The 17,121-nt window shown below is 38.2% G+C and overlaps 3 protein-coding genes across 4 annotated transcripts; 2 read left to right on the top strand and 1 right to left on the bottom strand.

Annotated features, from left to right (window-relative positions):
* The first annotated feature begins 610 nt into the window (after positions 1–610).
* Positions 611–3,684, top strand: LOC129365936 (isotocin-neurophysin IT 1-like). The gene is made up of 3 exons (XM_055039485.1): positions 611–805; positions 1,581–1,785; positions 3,349–3,684. Exons 1-3 carry the CDS (start codon positions 686–688, stop codon positions 3,489–3,491), a joined length of 468 nt encoding a protein of 155 aa, XP_054895460.1. The 5' UTR covers positions 611–685; the 3' UTR covers positions 3,492–3,684.
* Positions 3,685–5,275: 1,591 nt separating this feature from the next.
* Positions 5,276–5,999, top strand: LOC129365937 (fatty acid-binding protein, liver-type-like). Its single transcript, XM_055039486.1, has 4 exons — positions 5,276–5,400; positions 5,476–5,648; positions 5,749–5,841; positions 5,909–5,999. The coding sequence occupies exons 1-4, from the start codon at positions 5,334–5,336 to the stop codon at positions 5,957–5,959; spliced, it is 384 nt and encodes a 127-aa protein (XP_054895461.1). The 5' UTR covers positions 5,276–5,333; the 3' UTR covers positions 5,960–5,999.
* Positions 6,000–6,907: 908 nt separating this feature from the next.
* Positions 6,908–15,423, bottom strand: smyd1b (SET and MYND domain containing 1b). 2 transcript variants are annotated; one of them, XM_055039483.1, is made up of 10 exons: positions 15,185–15,423; positions 14,438–14,614; positions 13,001–13,214; positions 12,220–12,350; positions 11,168–11,206; positions 9,454–9,649; positions 8,718–8,810; positions 8,465–8,628; positions 7,462–7,630; positions 6,908–7,222 (listed from the first exon to the last, which is right to left on the bottom strand). In XM_055039483.1, exons 1-10 carry the CDS (start codon positions 15,304–15,306, stop codon positions 7,058–7,060), a joined length of 1,470 nt encoding a protein of 489 aa, XP_054895458.1. In that variant the 5' UTR covers positions 15,307–15,423; the 3' UTR covers positions 6,908–7,057. The 2 variants fall into 2 exon arrangements, with proteins under 2 accessions (XP_054895458.1, XP_054895459.1); XM_055039484.1 differs by lacking the exon at positions 11,168–11,206.
* Between the last annotated feature and the right edge of the window lie 1,698 nt (positions 15,424–17,121).

The following is a 17,121-nucleotide window of genomic DNA, read 5'->3' as shown; positions in this document are numbered from 1 at the left end:
GCGGCTGGTTATTAAGTGCGTTAATTAGCTCATAAAAGCAATTAACCTCAGATTCTGAACAATGTGTGCCTCAATTCCTCTGAAGAATTAAGGACTTAAAGAAGAATGGAGGACATTTTTAGTCGTGGCAAGATTTGTCATCATCAGTGTTGCATTGCTTCAAGGAGAACATGGCCGCCGGGCCAAATGCGGCCGCTAAACATTCAGTTTTGACCACAGACCTCCTCTGATCACCTGTAAGATCACTTTCTCTTCACAGCCCTCCAAACTATGTCAAAAATCTTAACAATAAACCCAAATTCAAACCATCTTTTAATAATTGTAGATAAAAGTTCCACAGTCTGTGTGATCTTTAATAATTAGAATAATTTTATCCCTGCATGCTCGGTCATGCTCCACAAGACCTTCGGTAATGAACTTCAGCAAAAGAGGCGTAAGCACGGCGACCTGGCCCTTTGACCCTTTTCTCCCACTGTGACGATTCATCTCTGTGTCCAAAGAACATTCATTAGAGATTTTTAAGTGGCTTTCAGCTTTCTGGGTCACTTTCAAAAGTTGCCTTGAGGAATATATAAGACCTGTGAACGGCAGACGTAAAGACGAAACAGGTGAACGAGTTTGATCTCAGAACATCTGTGTAGCTGAGTCCATTTTCTGTATTTAACAGCCTTTATTCTCAGCAGAAATGTCTGGAGCTGCCGTGTCCGTGGGCCTGCTTTTCCTCCTGTCTGTTTGTTCGGCGTGTTACATCTCCAACTGCCCCATCGGTGGAAAGAGGTCAATCATGGATGCTCCTCTCCGAAAGGTTTGTTGCTTCAATTTAAATTTTTAAGCTACAAACTCAAAGTAAAATGATTTTTCCTTGTCCAATTGAAATGGTCACTTATCAAAGCTGAATGACAAAAAATTTAGATAACTATAACAACTTTCAGAACAGATATTCTTGCATTTTCTTTCTCTTCAGAACTGTGAGAACGTTTTGGATTTAAGATAAATGTCAGAAACAAAACTGAAAATATAGGATGGAAATATATGCAGTAAATTTTATGTATATTCATTAGACTGACTTGATTTATTTCTGTGTACAAATTGGAGTTTCTTGTTTGGTAATGTGCCTTAAGACGGCATGTGGAGCAAATTGCATCAAACTGCATCAAAAAATGAGCCTGGTAAAATATAAAGACTGCTAAAACATAAAATCGTACCAAGTTTACAAGTTGATTAACTTGCAAAACAAGTTAATCAATTTGCAAAAACTGTTGCAAATTGACTGGTCTAGTTGCTTATTTTAAGTGCTCTAACTTACAGCAAACTATTCAGCTAGAAATATGAGCTTTATTAGATAAATAATTCGTTAATATTGATGAAAACTTACTAATTCCACTGGCAGATTATTTCACTAACAAGACGTTTTTCTGAAGTTATAAGTGACTCAATCTGCAAGTGGCTCTAATACTTTTTCATCAATATTAATTAGGTACTGACTTAAATCTCCCATTTCTCGCATAAAAGTTAATTTTAAGTAATGCACTAAGATATTTGCACTAGAAACTAGACAAAAAATCTTTTTCTCTCCCTAGTGTATGTCTTGTGGCCCTGGAGACCGGGGCCGCTGCTACGGCCCCAACATCTGCTGCGGTGAGGGCATCGGCTGCCTCTTGGGTTCTCCTGAGTCGGCACACTGCTTGGAGGAGAACTACCTGCTCACCCCCTGTCAGGCCGGAGGGAGATCCTGTGGCTCAGAGGGAGGACGCTGTGCTGCTGCAGGATTTTGCTGCGATGCAGGTCAGTGAATCTGGAAACAGTCACTGATTCAAAACAAAAAGTTGTCGTAAAGGACTGGTGCATTTTCCTGCGGCATGAAGAAAATGTAACGTTCTTGCTTTACAAACAGCAGGTGAAGAAAATGCACCATTTCATTAAAGCAACACAGACAATCATGCATACATCCACATTCACATTTCAAACAGATATATTAATACAACAGTTTAAAATATGAAAATGTGTTTTTACCATTGTCTTATATTTTTTGTGTAATTTTTTAAAACTTGTCTCCTGTGCATCTTTAATTACGTCATCATCTACATCACACTTTATTTTCTGAGACATCAAAAAGCGCTGTTACTCATTTAACTTGGAGTTTTGATTCCTTCCTTCACTGTTGTGTCTTCATGTCACATAGTTTCCTTTTACAAGCTAACTAATAAAACTGTTGCTTTGGCTGCGAAAGCCTCAAAGTTGCAAACTAAATGGACCGGTGTTGGTTAAAACCCAATGATGCTTCATGTCAGTTTTATTTCCAGATGATCAAAAATTATTTTAATCCAAGATAATTGAAAATCACTTCAGAATTTTAGTCCTGGTTTAGTCGACAAACGTCTGGATAAGGACAACAAAGGTAAAGGACAAGCCCAAGTTGGCCAGTAGGTGGAAACAAAAACCATCTTTGAAACAATCCTGGGTGAAACAAGGCCCATTGTTAAACATTCATAGAAATTTGTTACAACATTTTTATTTGATTTGCTGACAATAGACAGGCCTTATTAAATTATTGGAATTATCTGCCAAAGCTTTTAAATCCTCGAACAATTTAAATACAAGTGTGAGAAAAGTGCATCAACTCTATTTTAAACAAAACTAAAGTCTGAGGTGAAAATAAAGTGAAATTTCAAATTTAAGAAACTTAAAACATATTAAAGATTCATTGTATAACTTTCTATAAATATCTAAATAACAGTTTGCCTGACAGTCTTTACATAAACACAGAGAACTGTTAGATTTAAGTTAAAGAACCATAAAGATCTATGCACACAAACAGAAGACGAATGTACTTCCTTTCTTCGATGTTGAGCGTTTCACTTCTCATCTGAAAGCTTTCTTTTTTAGTTCTGACAGTATGATGTATAATTAATCTAAATATGGCTCATTACTGGTGTCGATGCATCAGTAGCAGCTTTTCTCATTTCAGTTTAAATGCTAATTTTGAAATCTTTTCTTTAATGGCTGAATATTTGTTAAAATCCTCCTTAGAAACCAACCATTGCTTTTAATATGATATCCATTAAGACACATTTAAAAGATTTTATTGTTAAAATAAATAAACTTGCAAAAAGGGCATTTAACCATTTAATAGACGCCATGGAATACAAGCAGAAGACTCTTGCAGAACAATATAAGCAGGAACAAACATGATGATCCTTTATATTTAGATCATTCGGTTCCTCTTGTAGGTCTTTAGTGGTGGGGGAATTACAGAAAAGTGCCTTTTTTTCTGTTTTTTAGAGTGAAGTCGCAGTGGAATACTTCAGCATTAACGCTTCCATCTTTCTTTTTTTTTTTCCACCACAGAAAGCTGCACTGCAGATCAGTCTTGCCTCTCTGAGGACGACGGAGATGACCAAAGCAGCCAGTTCGAAGGCGGTGACCCCACCGACATCATCCTCAGGCTCCTGCATCTGGCCCGCCACACTTCTCACCGAACCCACCAATGAGCACCTCCGCTACCAATGAGCACCTCTCTCTGCAAGGACAATGGGACTTGTAGTTCCTGCTGTATAGCTGTGTTTCCATGTCTGTCACCACATTTTGTGCTTCAGTAGAGTGCCTTTGTCAATATATTTTTGAGTATGAAAACAGGGATGAATACAGAAAGGTCATCCAGAGTTCTGCATGCTGAAATAAAGTTTGGAGAAAGTATAACATGCCTCTTTTTTTCCTTCTCTGCACAAGGTGAAGAAAGAGTCAGCATTAGCCTTATCAGGTTTAGTGTTCGATCATATCATCAGAGCTGCCCTTATCTTTCAGATCCTCACATGGGGTTGTGTGCAAATATCAATGTTGCAACCTTTAGGGTGATCATCTGGTCACCTTTGAGCCATTTTTTCTCAGCTTAATGTCTGAAGTTGCTCAGTTCAAGAGGTAATGACAAAGAAAAATGTTTCAGTCAGAGGAAAACATTTTGAAAAACAGGCTGCAGGTGAGCGATGTTGCACTGAGCAGGATAAATGGTTACATTAGCCTACTTTGTGAAAACACTTATCATAAAAAATCTTATCGTGAAAAGTGATTTCATCTGACCAAAGTACATTTGATTATCTCTCATGCTGATGAAAACTCAAAACTCAGTTTCTTGGAAAAATGGAATCTTAAGTATATATTTTTTTAACTGAATATAAAGATGTCAGCGTACTGAAAAAATAAACAGTCCTTGAACAGTGCTATAAATGAACTCATTACCTGGTTGGGATTCCTCCTGCATGAATCACTGCATCACTGTGTTGTGCCATAGAGGCGGTCAGTCTCCTGGCACTTTTAATCTGTAAAAATCAAAGTTCAGGTTGCTTTGATAGCCTCCTTCAGGTCATTTTCATTGTCCGGTTTTGTGTCTCTCATCTTTTATATCAGCATATTTTGATGGCTATTCAAGCACGGTGGTCATTAATCCATTTTGGTGCCAAGTCCTGCTGAAAAATGAGATCAGCATCTTTGAACAGCTTGCTGGCAAAACGATGAGCTCCGAAGCTTCCTGGTAGACGGTTGCTCTGACTTTGGACATGCAGGTTAACACCAGCGGATGACATAGCACCCCAATTCATCACTAACTGAGAACTTCACAATGGATCTAAAGCAACGTGAAACCTGTGCTTCCTACTTTTTGTTTATACCAGGACCTTGGTTTGCCAAGTTAAATTTACGTTTAGAAGAGCAACAGTCCAGTATCTACAGTCCAGGTAAGAGCTCAGGGTTCAGGAGTTGGTTAACTTGGACTCATATTCTGTATATATTTTTCTATGGTGACTCTTGAATGAAGTTTGCTTCACTCAATCTCTCTTGTTATCACTGTTGCTGTTGCATTTGTTTTTTGCCACATTTTTTTCTTCTACTCAACTTTCCATTACTATATAAAGAATGCAGCACTCCGTCAACAGCCAAGGTTTTAGCAGCAATCTTTTATACCTTCCCCTACTTGAGGTGGGGCTCAGTGTCTGTCTGCTGGAAAACAGTCGAGTCAAAGGTCATTCCCATATTGGTCATGCTCTAAAACTTATGTCAACATTTGTTTGTGGTCTTTTAAATGCGTCTCTTTTGTTTGTTTTTTCTCACCATCTCTGTTTTGTAATGTTTATCATGTTTCACCAAAACTTAGTCAAATTGCATTGAGCCTCTGTTTATCTCCACTAAGAGTTTCATCTGCTGCGGTCGATGTGACCTTGCATGAGGTGGCCTAACTCCGCCTAATTGGAGTCACCTGCGGTTAATCATTGAGCTCCTGCAGTCTGAGAGTTTAAAAGAGGCAGGATCCTCATTTTTCTCTACCTTCACTGTCTACCATCATGTCTTTCACTGGGAAATATCAGCTGGAGTCTCAGGAAAACTTTGAGGCCTTTATGAAGGCCATTGGTGAGTTGCTGCTTTAACAGATTTGTGGTTGAACTGTGTGAATGATAGGCATGGTTTTAATCCAATATATTCTAGGTGTTCCTGATGACCTCATCCAGAAAGGTAAAGACCTTAAGAGCATCTCTGAGATTGAAGAGACTGGTGATGACTTCAAGGTGACTGTCACTACTGGCTCAAATGTCATTACCAACTCCTTCACCATTGGAAAAGAGACAGAGCTGCAAACTCCAACTGGAGGGAAGGCCAAAGTAAGTTAAAGTCACCTGTTAAAACTACTTTAGATGGGATGCGTTCCATCCTGACTGGGTTAAATGTTTCAGCATTAAATCTTTATCTTCTATCTTGAAGGCAGTGGTGGTTCGTGACGGCAACAAGCTGAAGGTTTCACTTGAAGGAATCGAGTCGGTCACAGAACTGACTGATGCCAACACAATTTTAAATGTAAGTTCAAACTATGAGCTCTGGTTGCCTCCTGGACAAATTTGTAAGCCTTGTTTCTTCTTTTCAGACGATGTCTGTTGGCGGCATTGTTTACAAGAGGATAAGCAAACGCATGTAAATGTTCACACTTTGTATAATAAACATGAAAGCAGCAAATATCTGTCTTGAAATTCCTCATGTAAAGTTTATGGTGGCAGGATGTGTGGTGGTGGTGCAAAACTTTCCTCAGTTGGTGCATGGACTTGGATGAAGGACACATGAGCAAATTATCACAGAATTTTGGACACCACAGCATCAGACTTTCCTAAATCCCTTGTCCTGCTTAAATTCAAGTTAAAGAACTTAAATTTGCCACTAATGGGCTTGTGTAGATCATGTCGTGAAATCAAACTGTTGCGCTAGACTGGCTCTGAAGCACAAAGGGAAGGAAGTGTTCAATTAACTCTAGTATTTGCACGTTCCCTACTAAAAGTTTTAAAGGGAAAAGGAAGACATGCATAGCTTAATATGGCTGTGGTTGGTTTATTTTATGGAAATGCTTGCACCTGTGGCAGATCTGGATTTGAGGTCACTTTCTGGTAACTTGGATCTACCCAAAATGCCAGTGGAAATCCCCTTAAAGTTGAAACTTGCTTGCTGTAAAGCAATTGTTTCCTATTGCTGGGGGAATCTCGACATGTCATTTTGAAAAAGTGTGAACTTTAAAGTGAGTATTGAGGCCACACACAGTCTTTTTAGGTTTCATAAAGGTCAGGGGGGCAAGAGGTTTGCTTCTGAGCATACTTGATTTCTTGGGGAAAAGATATTTTCCAAGTTTAATCTGAACCTGCAAATGAAAAGTGGTTAAAAATTAACCTCAATGGGAAGATTCAAAAATTAAACTTTTTCAAAGCTTATGATTTATAAAAAAAATCTAATTGTCACTAATCTGCCAGTGGTATGAATGTTTTCTTGTCCTTGTAAATTGATTTACAACAAACTTTCTTTGTGGGTTGAAGTAATTCCTATCTTAACCTGTCTGTAAACTGAGTTTAAGACCTGAGGAGGGGGAGGGGGGAGATTTAAATCACTGGTTCAAGACATTTATTGAAAAGTAACTACAAAATGTGAGCAATGCAGAAATTGGTCATGTGACAGAAATGCATCAAACACCCAGGAAGCTGTTTACAGTAAACAAAAATGATTGCTCTTTCCATTTTAAAGTCCCATGTTTGAGCTACTTCCTCCGGTGGAAGAGATTCTTGATCCCCTCCTCAACTGACTTGGGTTCGTGCAGCATGGTCATGGGTTTGTTTTTCAGGGCCGCTTCTCTCATGCTGTGGTAAACATACTCGTTCTGCTTGAACATCCTCAGCTCCATTTCTGTCTGCATGCGCATCGACTGTAGAGGAATCAGAGTTATCAGAGGATGACCACTGGTGTATCTGCACCTGTAGTGTAGCACTGATTTATGTATAAAATTTAATTTTCTGATTATAATGGAGTAAACATTTGGATTATACTTTTCAACAAATTGTTAGCTGTGCCTCTCAGCTTTTTTGCACCCGATTCACAATATTTAAGAGATATATAAAGCTAATATGGTTTCTTTTTGGTAAATATTGTTATAAAGCCATGTACCTCAAGGTCTTTGGTAATGGGGTGTGTTGGGCCATGAGTGACCATCAGGATGGCGTAGGCCTTGCAGATCATCCCGTGTCCGACCTCGATGAGTCCGGCCTGCCAGTGAGTCACTCCAGCACGCATGGCAGCCATACCAAGAGCAGCGTTGTTTGGGTGGTACAGCTTTCTGACAAGATGGAAAATGTAGGGCTCAGCAGAGAGATTTTCACCTGGGAAACATGCAGTTGAGCAAGAATTTTGCAGTGGAAATGAGGTGCAAAGTGGAGAATGCAACATTTTAGCAGAGAGCAACACATCAAAATGTGTGACAAACACAAATGTGCAAAATCACAAAAGTAAAAACAGCAAAAGTAAACAGAATAAAATTAAAACTACAAAACCCCAACAAACAAGAAAATATTAAACTATAACAAATGCTGAAAATGCTGGTAGTGACTGATACTTGGTCCATGAGACAGTTTGAATCCATATTACCATCTTTACTCAGGTTTAAACCCAACAGATGTCACCTTTTTGTATTTAAAGCCCTTGAATATCTGGAATCTACCTAATCCACTAATCTATAAAACAGCAGGACTTTCATCTTTAAATGAATCTGTTAGCTTTACATTTAAAGGCCACACAGAACTACCACTGATTCTTTTCCCTAAAAAAATGGAGCTTTCTCTTTAACGATTTAATCTAAGACAAATAAAACTTTTATTTTGTAGGCTGTGTGTAGCCTGTAGTTTTAAATTCTAGATAAATGTCCTCAGCTGCTTGGTGCAGCTACATTTTTTCTATGGTGATTCTGACCTTTTTCTAGTCAGCCGTTGTGAGTTATACCTTCTATAATAAGCCTCATACTTACAAGGAACTAATATAAACTATGACTTGATGAAAGTTGTGCTGTTTGTAAAACAAGCCTGCTACTAGAGAAATCTGATAGCAGGTTTCAAAACCCAAAGCAGGAATCATGCGTCATGCATCATGTGAAGTTAAAATTCCTGTTTGCACTCACATGTATCCCTCTACCACCTTGCGAGCGTAATTCGCTGCTTCCTCAAAATACTGTAGGTAAGCTTGCACCTCACTCATTGTGCTCCACATCCTCAGCTGGTAGATGTGAGTTTCAGCCAAGATGGGCTCTGTCTTCTCAATGCACTGCCTGCATATTTTCACCACCTAGAAGCAAAAAAAAAAACACAAAGGTTAGTTTGATTAGCTTAAATAACAAGCATAAGACCTATTTAACCTGTTTTTGTTTGGTGTACCTCATGGTAGTCGCCATTTAATCGAGCCTTGTCCATCTTTTGTATCATTTCAAAGCAATAATCTGTCGCCTCCTTCACCTGTTCATCTGAAGGCTGAAAGTTTAGAGAAAATAATCTTATAAATAACTAACCAACACAAATAGAGAAACAACAGTTAAGAGGCCTGAAAATGCAACATTTAAGCAAAAAAAAAAAAAAAAGTAGAGAATGGGTTGTTTTGTTTAGAGATAACAATTGTAAGCCATGACTAGGTCCATAAAGCTCAAGCCTGATTACTTGTTATCTATGAAAGACCTTTGTCCCACTGCAAACTGCAAGAAGTCTGTCCAAGACATTGATTATGTCACATTGTGTTCAGTTACTTAAGATAAACAGACTTTGAAAAGGTTTTCTCCCCAGAGATAAAAACTTTATAAATAATAATGACCTCTCTCACCCAGCTGAATGCAGTATGACCTAGAAGTGAATTGAGCAGCTTAAGACAAATTGCTAAATGCCACTGAAGTATAAGTACAGTCATAAAGTCGTTGCACAAGTCTAGTTAAAATCTGGGAGTGTGTGCAAATGGCAAATCTACTTGTGAATGATCTTCTCTTAAAATAGTCAGTGTCGTCCTGCTTCTCATATTTCCCGCCTGCCTTATCACCCCTGTCAGTGCTAAATGAGGCGCTAGCATTTGGTCTGTTTGCCACTGTGGATTACCCCCCTCCCCCTCCTCTCACACACAAACACAAACCTTGACTCCTTCCACTTCCCGTCCCCCCAGCTTTATGTCATCGTGGGTTTTGTCGGTGCAGTGTTCACATGTGCAGTCAAAGAAGTACTGTGTTTTCAGGAGCCTCTGTCTCTCTTCTGACACATTCAAGTAGTCCACATAAGCGACCGTCAGCTCCTCGCCTTCTGCAATCTTGCCCAAGGAGCGCAACTCAATCCTGAAGAGTGGAAACAAAAATAAAGGCATGTCTGCATCTTAAAATGCATGCAAGGTGATTTTATGTCATTTTCAATGATGGAGTGTATGAGGGTGAAAGCCTACTACACTATAATGTGGGTTTCAATCAAGTCTGTCAACTTTTATGACCAGACAGCATGATAAAAGTGATCACACACTTTATTTCTTGAAACACTTAATGATCTGGTTGTGTAAATGAACAGAATATTTAAAGGTGCAAAGTACAGTCTCTCCTCTTTACCCCCTAAGCAGAATGTTTTATATTTGACATCATATTTTGTTAAAATAGAAATAAAAAATAAAGCTAATCTCAATTCCAAACTCATGAAAACACCTGAATTTTATCCCCAGTTTCTAATAAAACAATGTTTGTAGAAAACATGTTTTTAATCTTAAACACACACCCACTGATGCTTGTAACAAAATCAATTTTTTTAAATCTACCATTTATACTTTCTAAGCTGGTTTTGCATGTGATCTTGACTCAGTTTACCCACCCAGTAATTCTGTACCTATAAGATGCTGTTTCATCAAGATCTGCTTTCATTTGGGACCAGTACACAGATAATTTTATTTACACACTCATGATAAAGTAAACAACATCAAGGGTCCACATAAAAGAAAGTCAAATATGGCAACTTTGATGCTCCTTAATGTTGTTTCAGTGACTTTGAATTTAGATTCAAACTGTTGATTGTTTGTAGCATCAAATCTTAAATGGGCAGGTAGTTTGCCTGTCTATTCTTGGACCTATCATATCACTTCTTCATTGACTTAATTTGTGCTTCTTTTAAGAGCAAGTAGTGGTAGTGATTTTCTGTCAACTACTGTGCAGAAAATATTTAGCTTTTCTACTCTTAACCTAAGTGTGCATCTCTAAAGTATAGGAGCTGATCGCCTGCAACTGTTAGATCTGTTCCTTCTCCATCACACCTGAATAAAATGGCTGAAATGTCTTCAGTATGCAGTCTAATTCCTGTGTTGAAACAGAGACACCTGCTTACATCAGGGAGAAGCACCACCATGCTAACCTAACCTAGCTATCTGGTTAGCAAAACTGATCATTTTAGACAGCACCTTTAAACAAAACTGTATTCACATGAAAATGGTATTAGCTAAGTAATGTTAGAGTTCAGCCATTGACACAAGCAAAACAACCTTCTGTGTTTTCCTTTTTGACAAAAATCAAATATGAAATGAAAAATCTAGCACATGTAAAATTGTGTGTTGATCTCACAAGCAGTTAGGTAAATATGAGGATGAACAAGAGAAATGTGCAGAGAACAGCTTCTTGTTACACTTAGATGGGTGAGTGAAAGTTAGCACATACATGTTGATGTTTCTATGAGAAGATGGATTGACAATGAATAAAGTGCACACCACAGAACCAACTAAAAAGTTTGTTTTCTACAAAGAATCAATTGGGGTTATGTGCAAATATTTATTAGCGTTCAATATTCCTGTTGCTATCAAAAAGATTTAAGGTGAGGTAACGCACCTCCGTTGAGAATGAAATATGGTATTCACAGCCGACTGACTGAAAGACAAGCAGGAAGCAGTTTTACAGCGAATGACACTTGACAAATACATAAACCACACACAAACAAACCTCATATAGCACAAAAACAAAAGGTGCACACACAAACCTTTAACTGTGGGTTTTATTTTTCCATTTTCCATTAAGTTATGTGCAGCTACAGGTCTTTGAAAATGTATTTGTCCCTGACCTATTGCTTCTGTTTCTATTTGTTGTCGTGATGAAATGTTTCAGATCATTGAAGATATCCTGAACAGATTCAAAAAGCAGCTTTCAAATGATAATTTCACTGGTATTAACCAAAAAAGCTACATGAGCTTCCCTGAGTCTTTTAGACTCAGTGTTACTGTGGGACTCAGTTTCATTGGCTATCCTAAAAAGTTTCTGACAAGGTGAAGCAGGCTAAAAAAAAAAACAAAACAATTATTTTACAAAATCATTTCTAAGATTTTGGGACACCAGTGATCCATGATGAGAGCCATTGTCCACAAATCAGAAAGACTTATTTACAGCAAAAAAACACTCCAATAACATCAGATCCCCAAGACTTAGAAAATATTTATAGCCTGACTAGATCAATCTTTCAGAAGGTCTGCATCCCATTACAACATTTGAGAAAAAAGAAAACCCTTCTGACTTCTCAAACATGGTGGTGATCCGATGGCTATTTTAATTTTTCAGAACCTACAGAACTTGACTTCCTAATCCTGAAGATTATCTGAAGCATCTTTTAACACAACCACTTGAAACCGTACCAGGTTTTAGGTTCACAGAGTGTTTAACTTTTTACATTCATAAGACCACTGGGGTTTGAACAATATTTTTAAATCTTGAAAATATTCTTTGTAAAACTTAATTTTGTATTCATGCAGGTTATCTCTGCCTTGTATTTAATATTCTGAAATATGTAAGTGTGACAAGTAAAAAAAAAAAAAAAGAGAAGAAATCTGGAGGTAGCAATAGCAAACATTGTCAGGGGGAGTTTAGTTTTTATTTATTTATTTTTTACTTACCTGCCGTGGTTGAGGATCACAGTGCAGTTTGGCCAACAGTCATGGTTAACCAAGCACAAATTAGGAAAAAGACCGACTCCTACCGCCTGAAGACCCCTCTGGTCGCTCACAGTGAAGCCGTTACAGTTGATCTGAAACATTAGACAGGAAATATTTCTATTTAAATCAAGAAAATAGTCAAAGTAGACAACAAGAATATTTGGCTTAGAAGTTTCACACAATTTGATATGTTTGTGTTTGGCATTGCTGCCAGATCTGAAAGAGAACATAACCTTTAGTTTTCTAAATTGAATACCTTCGTTGACCCCTATTTAAGAAAATGAACGGGTCAAGAGGCTATGAAAAATACTGAGCATTTTCTTTTGTGCTGCCTCCACACAAACTACTGCAGTGAATAATATTGCTTGACTTATTAAAAGAGATGAGAACCATGGAGTCTTCCACTGAAACCAGAAATTAAAGTCAAATTATCTCAGCTTCCTTATCTCTATCAACCTCTTTGTTTTTGAGCCATTGGTACACTGTACATGTTGTTCTTTCTGCATAACGGATGAATGTTTAAACCTGAGTGTCTGCTATAAAACAAATATTAGGGGCTATAACTTGTTGACTAACACCAAACTCATTAATTTTGCTCTGTGAGCAAAATTATCTCCAAGATAAAGCACACAGCTTTATCTTGGAGAGAGCTGGCTCATGCCCGTGTTTGTTTGATCACTGGAAAAAAGCAGCTTCTGCTCTGGAGTTTTACACCACGAACATGTCACACTTTGGAACGCACCACTCCAAATATGTGTGAGATGTCATCGATTGTGTGCTGCTTGCTGGTTCGGGGCCAGTAGTCCAGGAAGTTGTGAATGTCCACTTTGAGCTCCTTTAAATCGTCCTCCTGCATGTCGTTTAGGTGGTCCTCCAGCTCATCCAGAGTGGTCAGCTGCAAGTCAGACACCAAGCTTCCTTCCTTATCGATGCGCCACATGATGCGGCTCACCAGTCTGTGCACATGAAGGAAAAGAGGAGAACACCAGTTGGAAATTTGACAGTGAAATCAGCTGTGTGCCTTTGAGAAGCGCTGAGTGTGTGTGTCCGAGCACATATTTTTATCTTCTTCTAAAGCGACAAAGACATGAGTCAAGATTCTAGAGTCTGAACCTGAGCACTCAAATGAAACAACAGCACCTAAAAAGGAAATTAGCCAGGCTTCTGGGTGGGTCACAGTACTGTGACATCAGTTATGTTGGTACAAATGGCATTAGCAATGCTGTGGACAGAAAACAGGCTTGTCCTGCTCTGTTTGCTAATCTGTTCAAGGTATTTGAGTCTGGTGATCATGTGCACACACACTGGTCTGAGTGATGGGCTTTAGGCTGGGTTCTTCTCCATCCTCACAGATGGAGAAGAAAGTGTTTTGTAGATGGAACCAAGTCCAGTTTTCTACAGATTTTGAAATGAGTCCACCAAGGTTAAATTTTAGGCCATGTTTTTATCTTCCATATTTACTAATAACACTGTTAGACTGCAGATGGTTCTTTGTGTAAGTGGTACTGGTGAGCTTCAGCCTCTCTCACAATGACGTTTTTCAGAAATGACCCACAAATCTCAGTTAATATTGATATTTCTGCCTTAGGATAGACTTTGGTGTTATTTATCACCATGACGGTCTTTCTTTCAGAACTCAAACTTTCAGAGAAGTTTAGCTTGTCTGAATTGATTAACTATTGGCAAAAAACTTGTTAAAGCTACATTTTTTAAAAAGTTTTTGACTATGGTGACATTTTTAATATCCAGATTGCTTCCATTTCATAGACGCTGAGCATGTTTATGTTTTATGTTAAACTAATTGCACAGAACAAATCAATGATTTATAATGATTCTTTTGGCCCTCGTTAAGCTGTGGGTCATTTAGTTTTATGCACAAAGCTACAGCTAAAGAGCAGCTACCTCATACTTTCAAACAGAAGCTATGTGTTGCAGTTCTTGAGATTACTTCCCAGAAGAGTACACCAATCCTTTCTTTGAACTTGAACTGTACTCGCTCATATTACATTTTGGTCATAGAGAGATAATAATCTAATTTTAAAGCACTTAACATTTCTGTAACTGTAGAGTGACCTTGTGCCTGTACTGCAGATTTGATTTTTTACGGATTTCAAAAGTTTTGTTTGATGTATTCCCGAACAGAAAAAGTCAGCGTAGTTCTTCTCTGGTTTTCACTCACCGGATGTTCTCGTTTGGTACTTTTCCGTACGCCTTGACGGCGCTGCACTCTTGTTTGTGTTCAGCCCAGCCAGCACGTTGGCAAGTTCGGTCGCAGTAATGAGCAAATTTGCATTGACCACACCTCTGGAGCTTTTCTTGTCTGCGGAAACAGCTGTGGCAAATGCGCTCTGCATAGCTGCAGAGGCAAAAAATAATAATAAAAATGTCACAAGAAATTTTAATTACTGGCGTCCACCTTTGCTGTTTTGCCGAATTCACTCACTTAAGTCAACTTTTAAGTAAATCAGCAAAGTGTAATTAGTTAACTTTTTCTATATTTCAGGCCATATTGCAAAACATTCAGATAACATCAGATAAGTTACTTGCTTCTATGCAATGCAAATAAGAGGACTTTGAGTTGAGATTATTTTCTCCTTCATGTTTATCTGTAGTGAAAAGATTATATTCCTTCTGGGAAGGGAATGACATTGATGTTGAGAAGATCAAACACATTATAAAACATTAATTATACACAAGTTTATTGTTCAAATCGTATTTATTAAAGTTATGACTGATAATAAGCAGTATTTTGTAAAAATGCAGCTCTGAAACTGCAGTATTAGAATTACAAATAAACCTGTAGGGCTTTCAAACTTTTAAACGTGTTATATGTTGAGAAAATTGAGGTAATCACACAGCTTCACTGTTTGAATATCCTCACAGTTGCATTAAAACACATTACCTCTGATTTCAGTCAACATCATACCTGTCAAACACAACAGCTGAGAGACTGGCCTCAGAGAAAATTACGTCTCCAGCCCAAAACTCCTTGGCGGCCTTCAAGCCCCTTCCTTTCCCAGGAGAGTCGAATATGGCCACGTTCTCCATTCTTGGTGCTCCTCTTTCACAGATTTTGGCGAATGAATGGTGGCTTGAGTTGAGCGAAGGTTTTCACACTAGAAAGATAGTTGGAGAACTCACAAACCAACACGTTGTATCTTCTGTGACAACTGGACATTCCTCCCCCCTGCAGGGACTAAAATACCCTTGCCCCACTTGAACTGTACCAAGAGGCTCAGACAGGGGGTTGTCTCTTTAGATGCCCCAAAATCAATTCTTCCAAATCACAGACATTTTAATAAAACAGTCATGACTGTGTGAAACGATAACTCCTAACACTGACCATCATACTTACAGGATTGATTCATTTGCATTCACATTTTAAATATTGCGTCCCGTCACCTGGGACATTTTTCTACAGCCCCTTCTCTGGACCTGGTAGCTGTCCTCTCGCTGAGGGTTATTTCTGTCTCTCAGGTGGACCTGTCCATCAGGCCTTCGAGGTGTCGCTGAACAGCTGCCAGACGTTTGATAGAAACAGAGCTGCTCCGTCTCGTAGCCTCCACTCTGTTCTGGTGCTTTCTCCAACATGCCCCCTCTGTCTGACTGCAGCAAAACATCTGATACATGAGTGGAAAATTCACTTTTACATTTGTATGTTGTGGAAAACAGAGGATCTTCCAGCACAACTAGATTTGTAAAGAAAACAGTTAAAGTAGGACTAAAGTACCGTTTAAGGTCAACAGAAAGGAAATCAAATTGTACAGAAATATATTTTTAGTCTTTTTTTTTAACCAGGGACACATCCAAGGAATATTGCTCTTATATTTAATGCAAATTAGATGTTTTGCGTGTGTGTTTCTAGACAAAGGTCATTTGTAACCCCTGCTCCTGACGACGCTATTTACAAATAAAATAAGTACAAATCTTGGACAAAATAAATCAATAAAAAGCATATACAACATTGCAATAAATACAAAAGTACGTATAAATAAAATAATGATGGACAATAGAGTGATCTAGTGAATGAAATGCAAAGGTTTTATAGGTGTATTGAAAAAAGTTAATTCAGAAACAAGTTTTGTTTGATAGATTCTGTCACTTTCTCAGTTAACGTTACACTGCATTTCTTTTTTCAGAAGTAGCCTTATTTTTATTCTGGAAAATGTGTGTGTTGGGTGTAAAGACAAAACAGTTTTCCCAAACCCCAAAGTAATTTCCAGACAAAGAATTAAAGATATATGAATGACTGGTTTCGATATTTTATCACCATCATCAGCAGAAGTTCAAGTAACCTGTAAACAAAGTGTATTTTTAGATAGACTGGTAGCATCAGGATGTCAGGACAAGTTTACTATACACTAACAAGATGTAAAGAAAAAATCCTTAAACCTTCTCAAATCTAAAATACAAATGGTAAGCAGAAAACCTTTTACATAGAAATGTTATTTTACATATTTTTTCCAAGAATTGAGATTGTTTATCTCACAAAGAGGTGAGAGGTGACTGACAGTCATTTCTGTGTCCATGCATGAACTGATTAAGTCTTGGGGTCAAGTTGAATGGAAGTAATTATAGCGCCTCATAGCGGTCAGAGATGATACGGGCATCCCCTGAGCTAGAAACGTTGGTTCAACGCTTCTCTCCAGGGCACTGGTAGCAATTTTCCAGCTGGGACAACACTGCCACCTCGTGGACACCTGCCCAAGTTTTAACACAATAAAAATGCTTTTGTAGATGTTTTTTTTCCCCATGAAACGCTAAGCAACAAGTAACAGAAACACTCAACTCTGGATATCTAATCAGTTATAGCTCTACCGCTGTCACATTTTTTGTACATCCTGTTCATTACAATTTTTGCTA

Source organism: Poeciliopsis prolifica, unplaced genomic scaffold (genome assembly GCF_027474105.1).
Source record: "Poeciliopsis prolifica strain line A6 unplaced genomic scaffold, Auburn_PproV2 SCAFFOLD014, whole genome shotgun sequence".
NCBI lineage: Eukaryota > Metazoa > Chordata > Actinopteri > Cyprinodontiformes > Poeciliidae > Poeciliopsis > Poeciliopsis prolifica.
Note: the sequence above shows the minus strand (reverse complement) of the source record. Positions and strands in the feature narration are given on the sequence as shown.

What these genes read in the sequence shown, in the direction of transcription:
- LOC129365936 (XM_055039485.1), top strand. Translation starts at nt 686, where the DNA reads ATGTCTGGAGCTGCCGTGTCCGTGGGCCTGCTTTTCCTCCTGTCTGTT. An exon ending in TGGATGCTCCTCTCCGAAAG is followed by an intron (nt 806 to 1,580) that starts GTTTGTTGCTTC and finishes TTCTCTCCCTAG; the next exon opens with TGTATGTCTTGTGGCCCTGG. An exon ending in AGGATTTTGCTGCGATGCAG is followed by an intron (nt 1,786 to 3,348) that starts GTCAGTGAATCT and finishes TTTCCACCACAG; the next exon opens with AAAGCTGCACTGCAGATCAG.
- LOC129365937 (XM_055039486.1), top strand. Translation starts at nt 5,334, where the DNA reads ATGTCTTTCACTGGGAAATATCAGCTGGAGTCTCAGGAAAACTTTGAG. An exon ending in GGCCTTTATGAAGGCCATTG is followed by an intron (nt 5,401 to 5,475) that starts GTGAGTTGCTGC and finishes AATATATTCTAG; the next exon opens with GTGTTCCTGATGACCTCATC. An exon ending in ATGCCAACACAATTTTAAAT is followed by an intron (nt 5,842 to 5,908) that starts GTAAGTTCAAAC and finishes TCTTCTTTTCAG; the next exon opens with ACGATGTCTGTTGGCGGCAT.
- smyd1b (XM_055039483.1), bottom strand. Translation starts at nt 15,306, where the DNA reads ATGGAGAACGTGGCCATATTCGACTCTCCTGGGAAAGGAAGGGGCTTG. An exon ending in GTACCAAACGAGAACATCCG is followed by an intron (nt 13,215 to 14,437) that starts GTGAGTGAAAAC and finishes TCATGTGCACAG; the next exon opens with ACTGGTGAGCCGCATCATGT. An exon ending in TCTCACACATATTTGGAGTG is followed by an intron (nt 12,351 to 13,000) that starts GTGCGTTCCAAA and finishes CTAATGTTTCAG; the next exon opens with ATCAACTGTAACGGCTTCAC.